At 43.4% G+C, this 16,353-nt stretch overlaps 1 protein-coding gene across 8 annotated transcripts in view; it reads left to right on the top strand.

Moving 5' to 3' along the window:
* Window positions 1–562: 562 nt before the first annotated feature.
* Window positions 563–16,353, top strand: part of STN1 (STN1 subunit of CST complex) — a 45,860-nt gene continuing 30,069 nt past the window's right edge. The window contains exons 1-4 of one of the 8 annotated variants that reach the window (XM_042908886.1): window positions 563–601; window positions 1,278–1,469; window positions 8,049–8,144; window positions 14,201–14,269. In XM_042908886.1, coding sequence (XP_042764820.1) covers window positions 1,337–1,469; window positions 8,049–8,144; window positions 14,201–14,269 — 298 coding nt within the window. In that variant the 5' untranslated portion in view covers window positions 563–601; window positions 1,278–1,336. Of the gene's footprint in view, window positions 612–699; window positions 805–825; window positions 966–1,004; window positions 1,026–1,277; window positions 1,470–8,048; window positions 8,145–14,200; window positions 14,270–16,353 lie in introns of those variants that run through there. The other 7 variants (XM_042908885.1, XM_042908887.1, XM_042908890.1 and 4 more) reach the window with 7 other exon arrangements.

Below are 16,353 nucleotides of genomic sequence, written 5' to 3'. Positions count from 1 at the left end.
ACCGAATAAGAGGAAAGAAGACAAAATTTATTGCCATGATCTTGTAAGGCTAGCCTTGGTTAGAGCCAAGACTTCACATTCACTCAAGGTCTCACATTTAGATACTGACATTATCTCCATTGTGAGTAGAGTCCCAATATCGTGTGTGTGTGTTAGTAGATCACTCACCAAGTGTAAGTAAACATTTAAAATATGCCACAATGTAGTCCCGCTCTTGGTACTGCGTTTTTTATTTGTTCATTTAATAGATCAGGAAAAAAACCCGTGCCCCCCAAACCAGTCCCAACGTCTTGGTGGTCCTGACTCATCGTCCTACCACTAGCGGGAGACGGCTTGAAAGGGAGACTTGGAGGATGGGGTTCGGACAGCAGGAATTGCAGAGCCAGCTCCCAGGCCTCAGAGATTTGGGCTGCGCGCTCCAGCGGAAGCCCATGGAGACAGCGCGGATGGAGGGACCAGAGCACTGCCTGCGCCAGACACGCTAGGCAGGCTCGCCACCTGCAGAGAGATTGGGGCGGGGCCCCGTTGGAATGAGGCGGGGCCGCGGTCGGGGCGGGGCGGAGCCGTGGCGAAACTCTGGCAGTCGGGAGGGAAGGCTCAGGTGGGGAGAGGTGGGTGGGTGAAAAGTCGGGAGATGTGTCTTGCCCTCGCGCCTGCTAAGAAGGCCTGGGCCCGGCGCTTCTGCGCTGGGCGGGGCTTTGGCGCCCGAGGCCTTTGAGCGCCCGGAAGGGCCGGGCCTGCGCGCTCCTCAGGGCAGGGGGCCGGGGGCCAGCGTCGCGACACGGCGGGAGGGGCTTGGAGCGGGTCTGCTTTTCGTTTCCGTTTTCCTCCCTTCCTCAGTGTATCCCCGAACCGGAAGGTGTAGGGGCAGGGCGACGCACAGATCCACCCCTTCTGACCCCCCTGGTGTTTGGCCACGTGGGCGCCCATTCCTCTTGGACCCCGCCCATTAAAGCGGTTTCAGGGTACGCCTGTATGGGTATCTCCCCGAAGTGAAAAGTTAGCGTTTAGCCGTTTTTAAGTCGGTACTTCGGGGGAAGGAGAAATACTCCCGTGGGGCAGAGGAGATTCCAGAGAGAGAACCATAATGAACGTACAGGCCCTCACCCAAGGAGCGCCTCTTTCCTCTAGGCCCCTGGCTTGGACAGGCCCCGGACCCCTGGGTTTATTTATCCCTACCGGAGTTCTGGATGCCCGCCCGGGAGCAGCTTCGGGGCCATGCCAATTTCACCCACTTTAAACGCTTTGCATCCTGATTTTTTCTGTCTCCTATCTAGATCGATTCAGTGACGCAGAGCCTTTCAGGGTTGGCTGGAAGCCAAAGCCCAGCCTCCCGATGGAGTCTGAATCCAGCCGATCTGAAGAGGAGACCCCTTCCCTCTTGTGGGGTTTGGATCCTGTGTTTCTAGCCTTTGCAAAACTCTACATCAGGGATATCCTGGACTTGAAGGAGTCCTGCCAGGTACCAGGTATGTGGCTGGTGGGCCTGGAGGATGCCCTGTGCTGCACCTGCACCCCAGCCTTCTTCAAAGCTGCAGAATGCTCGGGGCTTAGCGGCTTTCAGGAGAGCCTTGCCTCCTGCAGACTCGGAAAATGACCTAGCGTGGACTCTCAAATTAGTTCATTTCTATGCAAGTTAAAAAGTCTGAATCTCAATTTTATTTCTTAAAATAAATGCTTGGGGAAGTAACCTTTGTACTGAGGAACGTTTTTGTCTGCAGTTGAGATCTCTCATATTATAACAGGCTCAGTAGTTTTTCTTTGGGACAGCTCTTGGTGGAAAGCTCACTGGACCAGGCATCTCTAGGCTTTGTTCTCTTTCTCAACTGTGCCTCCTAACTGGCCTGGGCATGTGACTCACCTGTAAAGGTTAGGTGTCTTCTTTGTAAAAATAAGGATTAACCAGGCCTGACTTTCTTGTGGGGTTTTGTTTTGTTTTCACTTAATCAGAACCAAGTTGTATAAACTCCTTGAGAGGAAAGATGTGATCTGCTTTATACACCTATGTAATTACAGTGCTTAAAACAGTGCCAGGCGTGTAGTGGTCCCTCAAAGAAATAGTAATTGGGGCAAAAAAAGTATTAAAAATGTAAAGTTAAAGAAATCACTTTTTTTTTAAGTGGTAGAATAAAGATAGGTTCTTCATACCTAAAACATAACAAATATAATTTGAGGTAGATTTAAATAATGCACTTAGTTGTGCATGGGTCTTCACATGTTTACTGTGTTATATGAGAAGTTTGGTTAAACTCTTTGCTGTTTTGAACAAATAGCAAGCTGTGAGTCAGAAGTAGTCAAGAATCTCAAGTATGTACAGTTCTAATGAGAGGATGTTTTGTGTGTTTCCAGTTCTATGTACAAGTATATTTGGATGGCCTTATTTTAAAGCCTTTTGTGCATATTTTTCACCACACCTTGGTTTCCTATTATTGTTGGAGATTGTCTGTTCTTTGTTTTTTGTTTTTCCTTGGAAGGCAGCCGTCCTCCCCCACAGTTGTCCATTTTCCAGAACAGGCCGGTATTCTTCATAGCTCAACTCAGGAAGAAAGCAATTTCACACCAAATGCCAGCCTTGCATTTGAAAGGAAGGTCTTCTGTAGATGCTCAAGGAAATATCAGGGCATGCTAGGGGCTTAATGCTTCTTGTGGCTGAAGGACTTTACGATGTATTAACAACAAACCAAGGAAAACTGATCCTGATGGTCTTTGCTATGTCACTGGTAATACTGTTCCAGATGTGATTTTGTTGCCAGGTGGACTGGGGAGACCCCCCCTCGCCACCCCCCGGGCCCTGTGCCTCCACCCAGTCCTTCTCAGGGATGTTGCCAGAGGCTCTTTGTCTCCTAGCAAGGAAGAATTCAAGGAGAGACCAGACACATGGTTGAGCAGTGCAAATGGGAAAGTTTATTAAAGTGAGATGTGAGAACAGGCTAACTCAGTGGAGAGCTGTGCCTGGGGTTTTGGGTTTGTGTCTTGTATTGACAGTTGTTAGGGGATGGAAAATTTATTACTTTGGGAGGGATATTTTTGTGAGCAGGGTTTCATGCCTTTTCTCCCTCACTCGATCAGGGTTTCTGGCCTTCTTTGTCTGGGGTCTGTCTGTTTTGATCCAGCTTCTGGTGGCTTTGGTTTTGGAGGGTTGCTGCGGACCGGTATCTAAATTTCCTGATAGCTGGCCTCCAGGCATCCTGTTAAAAACCAAACTAACTGCCTACTCTTGTTTTTAAAATGAAACTTCATGGTTCAAGCAGACACCAACCATAATTTCACAAGAGTAGTACTCTCTAGATTATACTGTAGGGCCCTAAGGGTGGGAAATTCCCCTAGTCTAGTCTAGGTTTTTACTTCTGTGTTGTTTTTGGTTTGGTTTGAGGATGGGGGTTGTCCATGCCTGAAAGAACAACCGTGTGATCGGAGAGGGCTGGGATTTCCAGCTGGGTGACATCAGCCCAACCCCTTGGGAAGGGAGAGGGGCTGAAGATTGAGTTGTTATGTGGCCAAGGATTGAGTCTTGCCTGCATACTGAAACTCAAGTAAAAACTCTGGACACTGAGGCTCAGGTGAATTTTCTTGGTTGGTAATCATACATTGATTTATCGGGAGGGTGATGTGTTCTGTGGATATGGAAGCTTTGTGCTTGGACCTTCCCAGACCTTGTCCTATGCCTCTCTTTATTTAGATAGTACTGATTTGTACCCTGTACTAAGAAACTACAGTCATAGGTCTAACACCTTCCCGAGTTGTGTGCCATTCTAGCAGATTATCAAAGCTGAGTGAGTTACAGGAACCCCTAATTTGTAGTGCTTTGGTCAGAAGTGTGGGTGGCCTGAGAACCCCCAAATTTAGGGTCAGTGACTGAAGAAAGAGCAGTCTTGTGGGAGACTGTGACCTTGACTTGAAATTTGATCTTATTCTGCTTATTTGCCATCAGAATTGCCTTGCAAAATGGTTGCAAAATGTCAACTCTGTGAATTTAGGGTTAAACTAATACAAAATGTTAAGAAAAAAAATGTTACAAAGTTTGACTGTGGTGGTGGTGGTGGTGTTTATAGGTTTTGGGGTCTTTTTTGCTGCATCTTTTTGTTTATAGCATAAAGAAATTGTCTTTATTATTCTAAATATCCATGTCAGACTTTAATAATGGGATATATTGAATGTTGTTTAAATCAAAATACAGTACTTATATTATCTAATTCTTGAGGGTCCAATGAAGTGGAAATAGTGTATTCATAAGAATTATACTAAAAATAGCATCTTATCGGGCACCTGGATGGCTCAGTCAGTTGAACATCTGATCTTGATTTTAGCTCAGGTCAGGATCCCAGGGTCATGGGATTGAGCCCTGCTGAGCTTAAGATTGTCTCGCTCTCTCCTTGTGCCCCCGCCCCCCCCTTTCTAAAATAAAATAAAAAATTAATAACAAATAGTATCTTAGGTATTTGAATGCATTCATACATCAATTAAATAACAGCAGTTAGACTAAAAAGAGGTAAATCAAAAATATTTTTAAAAGAGAGAAAACAGACAAATGTCTTGCTGGAGTGGTGGCTGTTTGGGGGTTGGCTACTGTGAAAGCTGAATCAAGCCTGCCTCTGTGATTCCAGATCCCTGAACTCTCCTGGCCTGACCCTCCTCCTTCCTGCAGCCCTGATGATCCAGATGATTCCCCCTGATATGTTTGCGCCTCCTTGGGCTTCATGTGGAACAAAGGCAGCAGGAGCAGAAACACTTGGAGTTGCAGCCTAAACTCCACATAAGCCAGTATCCGTCGTCTTGGTTATTTTCTTTTCTTGGCTTACTGAGCTTTCTTTCGGTCAGCAGAGCTACCATCCAACTTTTATTGAGCCCTTTTGTCCTAGAAGAGAATCTTGTTTTGATAGAAGGAAGTTCTCTCCCAATTCTTTTCCATGTCTTCCGCCATCTTCTTGTAGGTTGTGCTTCTGGTATGTGGCGTTCATGATTCCATACACTCTGGGAAGTGTCTTCTCTGTTTCCAAGCAGCGTGTTTCCTCCTCAGTTGATTTTCTCTGTTTTGATTCAACCCATGTGTTATTTTCTTTTAAATTGGTTCTCCGTTGTTCTGTGATGCTTTTAAGACGTTTATTGCATCAGTCACTTAAGATTGGAAGGATTGTTTGCACCTTGGAGTGACTAGGTCTGTCCTTGAAGGTGACCATTGTCAGTCTAGGAGATAAAAGTTTAGGGGTCACTCTTTCCTGTGCTTTCTTGAGAAAGTCTGTTGTGTTCTCAAGTGAAGACCTGTTCAGATTTTTATTGAGTGGCGCAGCATAGTTTGCAACACTGGAGGATTAGCCTCCATCACAGGTGACTTGAAGACTTCCCTGGCTTGTGTCATTAGTCCAGTCTTGTTACCACCTTTTTTGTATGTTTCAACGTAGGCAGAATACATTTTGGTTAGCTCTTTTCCCACTCTTAAAGTGTGTCAGCTCTTTACTATAAAAACCACCATAGCAGCACATACCAGGGTGTCCAGGGAAACCCACAGAGGCCTGGGACTGTCTCAGGCTTTCAGACATCACCAGTGAAGCACCCCATAGTGGCTCTAGGACCAGCTGGAAAGATATTTCAGGGGCAGACAGTGGATCCTCCAATGGGTCCAGAGGTCTCCACAGTTCTGCCTCCTCCTATTTTGTGGTCCTGGGGCCACAACTGACACATGGAATCCTGTGGAGTGTGCTGTCTCTAATGCAAACCAATCCCAGGACAGACCATCTTTGAGCTGGGATAGGGGAAGGCCAGTCACATTCAGAGAACGGTTCCAACCTGGCTCTGCTCAGGACACAGATAGAAAGTGTTATTACCTGTACAATGCATTTGGGGAAGCAGAAAGTGCTGGCTGCAGCCAGAGAGCAGCCTGGAGTTCAGGCCACTCTACGCCCCACCTGGCCCTGCAGCAAACCAAAGGAGGGCCATGCCATAGCTCTTCTCTGCATACAAGCATGTCAGGGCAGGGTGTTGGGGTACGCTCCAGGACAGGACTCCATGCCCATATCCATAGGTGAGGCTCATTCTCCTGATTTAAACTTTCTTCTGCCACAGGAAGTCTGAGCTTGCCTGCGGAGGTCCTGCAGGGCTCTCCCTCCTCTGAACTTGCCCTTTGTGTTTGGTCAGTGCAGGCAGGCAGGGGCAGAGGCCCCAAAGGTCTCACCAAAGGTGGTAACTAAGGGGCCTGGATATCAATCGTAAGAACTCAGGAGAAGTTGATTGGAAGTATCCTGCACTTGAAATGTCGTGGATTTTCTGTGGAACCAGTTTGTCCCCATTCAACCCAAGTGTCGCTGGAAGGGGGTGACTCTCCTTGGGAATGACACAGTGACTCAGGCTCCTTCCCTTGTGCAGCCTTGCCATTTCAGCTCATGGCCCCCATTTGTTGCCCTGGGCATGGTCTCTAATCCACTAAGTCATCTTGAGAAGGATGCTCTGCCAGGGAGAGGGCCTTCTTTTGGCTAAATTTGCCACCATGTTTTCCTTCCAACCACATCTCACCCTTCTAGGATCTCTAGCTGATTGAGGCTTAGAGCCTCCTTGTCCATCCTCTGGGACTCTCCATGAGTGTCTCATCCCCAGCCCCTTTATCCACATGGGAAACGAGAGCCGTCAGTGGAGGCCAGTCTGGAGGTTTTGAAGGGCTTCAGGGTTCGGGCCGTCCTGCTGCCCAGCCCTATAGGTGTGGAGAAGAGAGGCTCTGTCCAGGCTTGGTGGGGAGGGAGGAGGTGGTCAGATGCCTACATTGGTGAATGTTTCTTTGTTTACAATTAATATCTTTATTTTATTTATTTATTTTTAAAAATTTGTTTTTTAATCTTTATTTTTGAGAGAGAGAGGAAGACACATAATCTGAAGCAGGCTCCAGGCTCTGAGCTGTCCGCACAGAGCCCGATGTGGGGCTTGAACCCATGAACTGCGAGATCATGACCTGAGCCGAAGTCGGACATCTAACTGACTGAGCCACCCAGGCACCCCTCATATCTTTATTTTAAAAGGAAATAGCCATTTAAATGTTTATAGCCTCTTTCTAAAACTAAAGAATTCAGCCATCATGGTGGGAAAAAGGACAAGCTGGAGGTTTTAGTTTGGATTTCGTTAGCTGTAGGAGACACATGCACAAGCCAGTAGCTTAAGCCAGAATAGGGAGTTAGGTTAGGATGTTGGGGGTGCGCAGACAGGAAGCTCTGCAGGAGCCAGGACAGCTCTGGGACCTTGGGTGGGAATCAGGGACTCCCTGCAGCCAGGAGTCCCTCCACAACCCTTCCAGGGTCCACAAAAGGCCTCCAGGTGTTAGCGTATGATTTGTCTTCTCAGGTCTCTCCTCTGGCAGGAAGCTGCCCGTTGGCATCTGTTCTCTGGGTTTTGAAAACAGTTTTAAGAAGAGAAGTTTTTGAATTATAATCTGGCCCCAAAGGCAGCATCTTGTAACCTAATCATCTTCTCTTTAAAAAAGAAAGTGGGGGTGAACACCCGGGTGGCTCAGTCAGTTAAATGTCAGACTTTGGCTCAGGTCATGATCTCACGGTTCGTTCGAGCCCCACTTGGGCTCTGTGCTGACAGCTCAGAGTCTGGAGCCTGCTTTGGATTCTGTGTCTCCCTCTTTCTCTGCCCCTCCCCCCCCCCCCCCCCCCCGTCTCAAATATAAATAAACATTAAAAATATTTAAAAAAATAAAAAGCTGCTGCTAATTCATATAAATGATGACTGGCTGCCTAGAAGAGCTCAAGTAAAAAAGCCAAAGAAGCCTTTCTTGTGATTTCCTCTCTTTTCTTTTATAGCCTCTCCAAATAGATTTGGTCTCATAATATACTGTTTTCAGGCCCCTTGTGAGAGATCCACAAGGATGCACATTTCATTTTCACAAGTGGAAAGAAGATTAGCTAGATCTAGTTGGGCAACATTTGTTTTCTCTTTTCTACATTAGTACAGGCTTCAGTAAAGCCAAACTTTCTACTTAGAACCCTTAAGGAAAAGACATTTGAATTTCTTGGGGCTTGCCATTTGTCAAGGGCTGATTTTTTTTTTTTTTTAAATTTCAGGAGTATTTTTTTACAATGGGCATCCAATAAAACAGGTGGAGATCTTGGGAACTGTAATTGGAAAAAGAGAAAAGGATACTTTCTACAGCTATGGAGGTAAGAACAATTGTGCCCAACACTGAGTTTATGTGAAAGGACCCCACTTAGCGGAACACTGAATATCAAGCAACCCTAGCCTTTCAGAGCAGCTGGGGACTCTCACAGAGCCCACGCACTTGTCCTTTATTAGGAGCCCCTTGGGGCCACTGACATGGACCAAGTGTAAAGTGACACAAAAAGTAAGAATGGCACTGATGCCTACTTTCACATGACAGCTGATGGGGAGTTTGGAGGTGGAAGAATTAAAATATGACAGTCTAGGATCTCTGGATGATCAAGGTTAGATACCTGATACCTGACAGCATAGCTATAAATGGCAAAGGATGGTAACAAATGTTTATATTGGTACCTTTAAAAATAAAAAAGGCCAGATTAATGTTAAAATAGACTCTTTAAGAAGATAAGTATAAAAATAATAAGATTTGTATCCAGAACAGTATTTTTTTTAATGTTTTATTTATTTTTTGAAAGAGAGATCGTAAGCAGGGGAGGGGCAGAGGGAGAGTGGGGGGTCAAATGATCCAAAGCAGGCCCTGTGCTGACAGGCTGACAGCAGCAAGCCCGATGTGGGGCTCAAATTCATGAACCTTGAGATCATGACCTGGGCTGAAGTTGGATGCTCAACTGACTGAGCCACCCAGGTGCCCCCAGAACAGTATTTTTAAAAAGTCTCTTGGGGAGGTGCCTGGCTGGCTCAGTCGATGGAGCATGTGACTCTTGATCTCGGGGTTGTGGGTTCAAGCCCCATGTTGGGCATGGAAATTACTTGAAAATAAATCTTTTCTTAATAAAAGCCTTTTGGTACTCAGGGGTGAAGATCTGTTATCATAAAATTTCCCTCCCCTCATGATGATGGAAACCAAATGAAGGATTTCTATAGTTTGGATAGCAGCAATTAGTGTCGTGGGTCTTGATTTTTTTTCATTGAGTTTAATGTAAGCATTTTCATCTGTTGCCTTGTGCAACTCTCAGAGTCTCTGCAGCTGGGAGGCCAACCTAGATATTTAGTGGGAAGCTTAACTTCGGATTCCAAATCTTTGCTGTAATTGACGTTGTTGCTTTCTGGTGTGCTGCCTTGGATTTGTGTTCCTGCTCTCCTTGTGGAGAGACAGAAGGCAGTTGAACAAGTTGACTGCGACCATTTCACTGGCAGTCTGTGTATGATAGCTAATGTATAGATACAATATCATTGCCTTTCTTCAACAGGTATTCATTTCCCTGAATGTGACGGTCTCCTGCTTATAAAATAACATGTGAGAGATGAGTTTCCTCATGCCCTCTGCTTTTGCCGAGCATATATATATTTTTTTAAACTTTAAAATAGATCTTCTTGTCAGGCATCCCCATATTGGATCTCTTCTCTGCTTTATTTTACCAAAGGTATTCGTTCTGTTTTTCTCCAGACAATTCAACAAATATCCACCAATTTCCTACAGCATGCTCAGCTGTGGGCAAGCACATTTTCTGTAGTATAATAAAGTACTACCTCTCCAAATATCAGTGATGAAATGGTAGTTTCAGTTTACAAAGCACTTTCACGTACATGGTGTTATTCTCCCCCTAATCATTTGAAATAGTAAGGACAGACGTTCTTTCCGTTTTGGAGATGAGAAAAATAAGGTCCATTCATTTGCTCAAGGTTCCACTGATGGAGATTTATAGATCCAATCTATTTACTGACTCTAGTGAGCCGTATATCTCCATATAACTCAATTTGATTTTTCTCTCCCCCCATCAGCTCACCCTCCCCCCAAAATCAACTTCATCTGCTTTTTTTTGTTTTTGTTTTTGTTTTTGCTGGGTACAACATGCTTTATTGTTAGGATAGGTTGGACTTCCCAAGCTCCTCCCCTTCTCATGGGGTCTGGGATGGAAACTGTGTAGAGGTCGGGAGTTTAAAACAAGATGAAGGTGATATGTTGGACTCTTCCCCAATAAACAGTTTGTTTAGAATGAATGTTACAAGAACAGGACCCATCTGTGGGCTATGGGAAAATGAAAAGCATCTGAGGGTTGAGGTAACTGAGAGTAGAAATGCTTTTGTGACTTTAACTCTTGTGAGGCCTGTTCAAGGGAGAGCTGCACCCTCCCTGCTGTCCTAGGGCCATCTTGGCTTTCGGGCCACCTGCCAGGCAGCCACTCCCTGCTGTACTGGGTCCTGCTCCACCTGACTCACTACAGGCCTGTGCTGGGGGTGTTTCCTGCTGTCGCTGACTCATTCCACTGCTGAAACAAAAGGCCAGCGACCCAGGCGAATGGCGGAGCACGTTGTGCAGCACTGCAAGGGGGCTCCCCTACCAGGGCATTCCAGCAGCCAGACCTTACACTGCCAGGGAACAGCACCCTCCAGGAGAGGTTACAAACCAGAAGGTCAGAGGGTTTGGTGGCAGTGCCCAGAGCACTTGGCAGCAGTTTAAGCTCAGACCAAGAGTCCTGGAGAGGCTGTAGTCAGTGTCCTCACACATCCTAGAACAAGTGTTCATGTGCTAATATTTTTTACACTACATGATAAACCAAGATTTGTTACTGGCCACAGAAGTAGTGTGTCTAGAGGTGTCCAACAATTTTTTAATTCAGAATTTCCTTATTGATTTATTTTAAGATGATATTCATTATAAAATAAAATTTCAAATTAGACTAAATTTTACTGAAGTATGTTAAAGTCATGTAAAACCCTATAAATAAGATAAAAACAATGTCAACGTTTGGGTGAACATCCTTCCTAATAGTTTTACATGTTCCTAATATTGGAGAAATATATATATGTCTTATTTCCTTGAGCTGTTATGCATATTTCTCTCTCAATATTTCTGAAATGAGGCTTACAGTGAGCATGTACGTTCAACGTGGAGTCCCTTTCCTATGCTCCAAAAGAAACTGCTATTATCATTTTAAAGTCTTAAAATAATTTCTGTCAAAGTACACTATTTAACATTTTATGTGAATTAGATTATATATGAGATTTCTTGGGGCTCTTGGGTGGCTCAGTTAGTTGTGCGTCAGCGACTTTTGATTTCAGCTTATGTCCTGATCTCAGGGTTTTATGAGTTTGAGCCCCACATCAGGCTCATGCTGGCTGCACAGAACCTGCTTGGGATTCTCTCTCCCTCTCTGCCCCTCCCCCTATTGTGTTCTGTCTCTCACAAAATAATAAATAAACTTTAAAAAATATTATATAAGATTTCTTTGCTAAAATGAGGCATGGATATCTTTTAACAGCAGTGAACATAAATCTTCATAATAACTTTTTACTTCCATATGCTATGCCACTGTAATTCATTAAAAAAAATTTTTTTTAATGTTTATTCATTTTTGAGAGAGAGAGTGCAAGCCGGGGAGAGGCAGAGAGAGAGAAGGAGACACAGATTCCGAAGCAGGCTCCAGGCTCTGAGCTCCCAGTACAGAACCCGACCTGAGCTGCCAGTACAGAACCCAATGAGGGGCCCAAACCCACAAACTGTGAGATCATGACCTGAGCGAAGTTGGTCGCTCAACTGACTGAGCCACCCAACTTCCAGTATTATAAATAATGTTGCAACAAACGGCCTTATACAAGATGTATAAATCTGGGTACTTTGTTTTTCTCCCCAGGATAAATTTCTAGAAGTAATCACGAAGTCAGAGGATATATACATTTAAAAATTCAACTGGTGTCCTAACTTGCTCTTTAGAAATTTGATACGAATTTACACTTCCACTAACAGCATGTGAGGGTATATCAGTATTTAAAAACAATTTTTTTTAATTTACATCCAAATTAGTTAGCATATAGTGCAACAATGATTTCAGGAGTAGATTCCTTAATGCCCCTTACCCATTTAGCCCATCCCCCCTCCTACAACCCCTCCAGTAACCCTCTGTTTGTTCTCCATATTTAAGAGTCTCTTATGTTTTGTTCCCCTCCCTGTTTTTATATTATTTTTGCTTCCCTTCCCTTATGTTCATCCATTCAGTGTCTTAAAGTCCTCATATGAGCGAAGTCATATGATGTTTGTCTTTCTCTGACTAATTTCGCTTAGCAGCATAATACCTTCTAGTTCCATCCACGTAGTTGCAAATGGCAAGATTTCATTCTTTTTGATTGCCGAGTAATACTCCATAGGATATATATACACCACATCTTCTTTATCCACTCATCCATCGATGGACATTTGGGCTCTTTCCATACTTTGGCTATTGTTGATAGTGCTGCTATAAACATTGGGGTGCATGTGTCTCTTTGAAACAGCAAGGGTATCAGTATTTTTTAATATTTGTTATTCTAGTAATTGAGACATTATGTTTGTTCTTTTTCTGGTAACTAATGAATTTAGTGTACTGACACGTTTATTGGCCATTTTTATATCTTCTGTGAGTTGCATATTCTTTTTTTTTTTGCCATTTTTTCTCTGGTGGTCTTGTTCTTTATTCATTTGTATGAGCTCCTTATATATTAAGACACTAGCCCTATCATTTGGAAAATTGCTGTACAGTATTAATTATTAGTTGGTCATATATATCAGACCTTTAAAAATGAGTTCTGATTTTCAGGTTTGCTTAAAGAATCCCCCCACCAACTATAAGCACAAAGTTCAAAAGTATTTACCCATATTTTCTTCTCATCATTTTAAGTTCACCTGTTTTACATTTAATAAAATCCATCCAGAATTTATTTTCATATAAGAAGTATTCTTGGCTTCTGCTTTCAACACAGATTTAAACCAGCAATAAAAAAATTTGCATTATGTTCTATATTACATGGGCTTTTATAACAGCCTTGCTGGTGATTTTCTAGAAAATCATTAAGCCCACTGATCTCTTTTGTGAGTTTTTCAGAAATTAGACAAAGAGGAAACACCTGTCATCCCATAGCAAGCATTTCCAGTTTCTCTGCAGTTATAAATTCAAGTGCAGTGGGAATTCTGTGTGTGTGTGTGTGTGTTTCATTAAGGATAAAATAAGCCAAAATTATTTATGTGAACAAGATAGAATTATTTGCCATTATGAAAATAAAACTTTGCCCTTCTGCAGTATACTTGGCTTTCCTTACATCCCCTGCAGTGTTAAGGACTGGGCAGAAGTTTGTTCACAAAGAGAAGTCCATGTCAGAATATTTGGGGTGCTCTGTCTTGGTAAATCATAGAGCTCATGAGAGAGCAAATGGTGAGAGAAGGCTACCCTCTAAGTGCCTCTCACCACAGACCGTGTCAGCGCTGCCTTGTTTCACCGTGGGAGAGCAAGGCCGCTTTTGCATGTTGCATTCATTGAGATTTTTGTACTTAACTTCCCAAGGACCCCATTTTTAGGAGAGGTGTGGTCAAGAATCATCAGTACCCTTGGAACACCTGAGTGGCTCAGTTGGTTAAGCATCCAACTACGGCTCAGCTCATGATCTCACTGTTCCTGGGTTCAAGCCCTACACTGTTGGCACAGAGCCTGCTTGGGATTCTGTGTCTCCTTCTCTCTGCCCCTCCCACCGCTTATGTGCACGTGTTCTCTTTCTCTCTCTCTCTCTCTTTCTCTCTCCCTCTCTCTCAAAATAAATAAACTTAAAATCATTAATCATCAGTACCCTTGAGGCAGGGTAAGTGAAATGTTGACTACATACTGTTAGGATCGTGTTTTACATCAGCATGTGCAGATAAGCAGTTTTAACTCCTTATACTTAACTCCTGGCATACTGTGAGAGGTTACTTCTAAAAATAGAAGGAGGGGCGCCTGGGTGGTTCAGTCGGTTAAGCGTCCGACTTCGGCTCAGGTGATGATCTCGCTGTTCGTGGGTTCGAGCCCCACATTGGGCTCTGTGCTGACAGCTCAGAGCCTGGAGCCTGCGTCAGAATCTGTGTCTCCCTCTCACTCTGCCCCTCCCCTGCTCATGCTCTGTCTCTCTCTGTCTCTCAAAAATAAATAAATATTAAAAAAGGTTTTTTTTTAAGTAGGAGAGTTTTATAAGGGTTTGACCAAGCAGGCTATTGAAAAATGTCATTTTTTGGTATGGCAAAATCCAGTGTCGGTGTACTGATTCACTAGCAGCGCCCAGATCTCTCTTCTACCCTTTTATGCTTCTCTTGCAGTGGATGACAGCACTGGAGTTATAAACTGCATCTGCTGGAAAAAGTCGAACAATACCGAGTCTTCCTCAGGTACTTTTATTTGACACACTGTTTTACTTTTCAGCTAACCAATGGTTTTTACTCAAGGTGGTTCATCACAACAGCTGTAGGGTTAAATTTTCACATTTATCCGCTGGTGAATTCTGTTGATCAGCTCAAAGCGCTGTGCCCGGAGCTCTGGCTACTGTGCAGACTAATATCGTAGAAGAGCTAGTTGTGTTTGTTTCTCCCTTCTCTTTAGTGCTCACTTCCTCCTGAGCCTGTAGGAGTGTGACGTGGCTGCTGGGAATTCCAGCGTTTCATTTTTAGCGTGGCAGCTATTACGTCAGTCGAGATATTTTAGCTTATTTGCCAGTCAGGTCAGAACCCCCTTGCTCCAGGCACATCCCTTAACCAAAGAAGATTTTGAAGACTTTTCCTCGTACATGATTGCCACTAACTCTGTGCTGCCATGATCCAGATTTTCTGAAATCTCAAATATACCAGGAATTCTAATGTTGATGAGAAGGTAAGATAGAATTCCTTTGAAGTTAGCTCAATTATATAAACTGAAAAGAAACTTTAAAATCGTATATTGAACACATTGACTATAACTGAAATACCATTTGGAATTCCTTGAGTATATTTTAATAGTTCTTACTTGTTTTTTAAGTTAAGTTTATAACATCAAAAAATGGTAGGCAGAACTGATGATCATTTTTGGTTCTAGAGGAGCTACAGAAACTGGGACCTTGTTTTTCTATTTTATAACATACGCAGCATGGTGCCGTATACAGTGGGGTTATCACTAAATATTGCCTGCTATAACATCTAACTTCTGGCATCTGTCTCCTTCAGTGATGCGTGGTGCCTTTCCTCTTTGCCGTCACCTGTCCGAATCTCAGCTTCCTAGTTTGACTGTCCCGACCAGTGGAATGCTCCTTTGCTTAACTTTCTGACATATTTATGTTTGGAATACGGCCATCAGTTTCATATAACTTCAGTATTCCATTTCCTAATTTGGGAACATCTTAACCATTGGCACTAATTGGCTTAGGAAGCTTTGTAGATATGGGGCGCCTGGGTGGCTCAGTTGGTTGAATGTCCGGCTTTGGCTCAAGTCATGATCTCACGGTTTGTGGGTTCAAGCCCCACATCAGACTCCCTGCTGTCAGTGCAGAGCCCACTTTGGATCCTCTGTCCACCCCCCTCTCTGCCCCTCCCCTGCTCGTGCTCTCTATCTCTCAAAGATAAATAAGAACATTCCAAAAAAAAAAAAAAAAAGAGGAAGCTTTGTAGATAAAAGTTAAAAGAGACAACAGGTTTTTATGCAGCTGCCTCACAGGCAAGAAGTAAACCTATAAGACAATCAGATATTTGAATTTGCATATATGTCTAGGGTATTAAAATCACTTGCGGATTTATGGTTTTTGTGTTGTCAGAATCTTGTTTCAGACTATGGAGCGGCAGACTTTTTCTGTACAGGGTCAGCTAGTAAATGTTTTCTGCTTTGTGGGCCATGTGCTTTGGACCTCAAGTATTCAATACTGCCATTGTAACTCAGAAGCAGCCATACACAGTACATAGGTGAATGGGCATGGTTGGGTTCCAATAAAAGTTTATTTACAGAAACAAGTTGTGGGTGGATTTTGCCCATGGCCTATAGCTTGTAGACTCCTGTTTTGGACATTGTTTTAATTTTCAAAATCAACTCTTTTTTTAAAGAATGATACAGGAATATTATATAACTCCTATATAGTAATTTTTTAAGATAGAATGGCTACTGAGTGAGATTTTTAAAATATTTCTAAGTAGATGAATAGAAGAACAGTCACAGCAGGTAGCCTTTATTGGAAATTTCTTTGAGGATAAAAACAAGAGGGTATGAGTACAAGGAAAAAAACCTGGAAATTATTCTCGTCGCGTTATATATGAAGAGATATTTTTCAATTGTTCTGGACTAGCCCCTTCTCTCCTTTTCATTTAATTGCCCTCAGTTTAAAAGCTTTCCCCTGGAAAGTGGCCAATGAAGACTAATTTTCTTAAACAAAATTTAGCCTGAGTCAAAATCGTGTTCCAGCCCGTTAAGGTATATAAGAATATGATATTAACTCCTATAAATGTCCTGTTGAGTG

Source organism: Panthera leo, chromosome D2 (assembly GCF_018350215.1).
Source record: "Panthera leo isolate Ple1 chromosome D2, P.leo_Ple1_pat1.1, whole genome shotgun sequence".
NCBI classification, from domain to species: domain Eukaryota; kingdom Metazoa; phylum Chordata; class Mammalia; order Carnivora; family Felidae; genus Panthera; species Panthera leo.
This window is presented reverse-complemented; position numbering and strand designations above follow the sequence as displayed.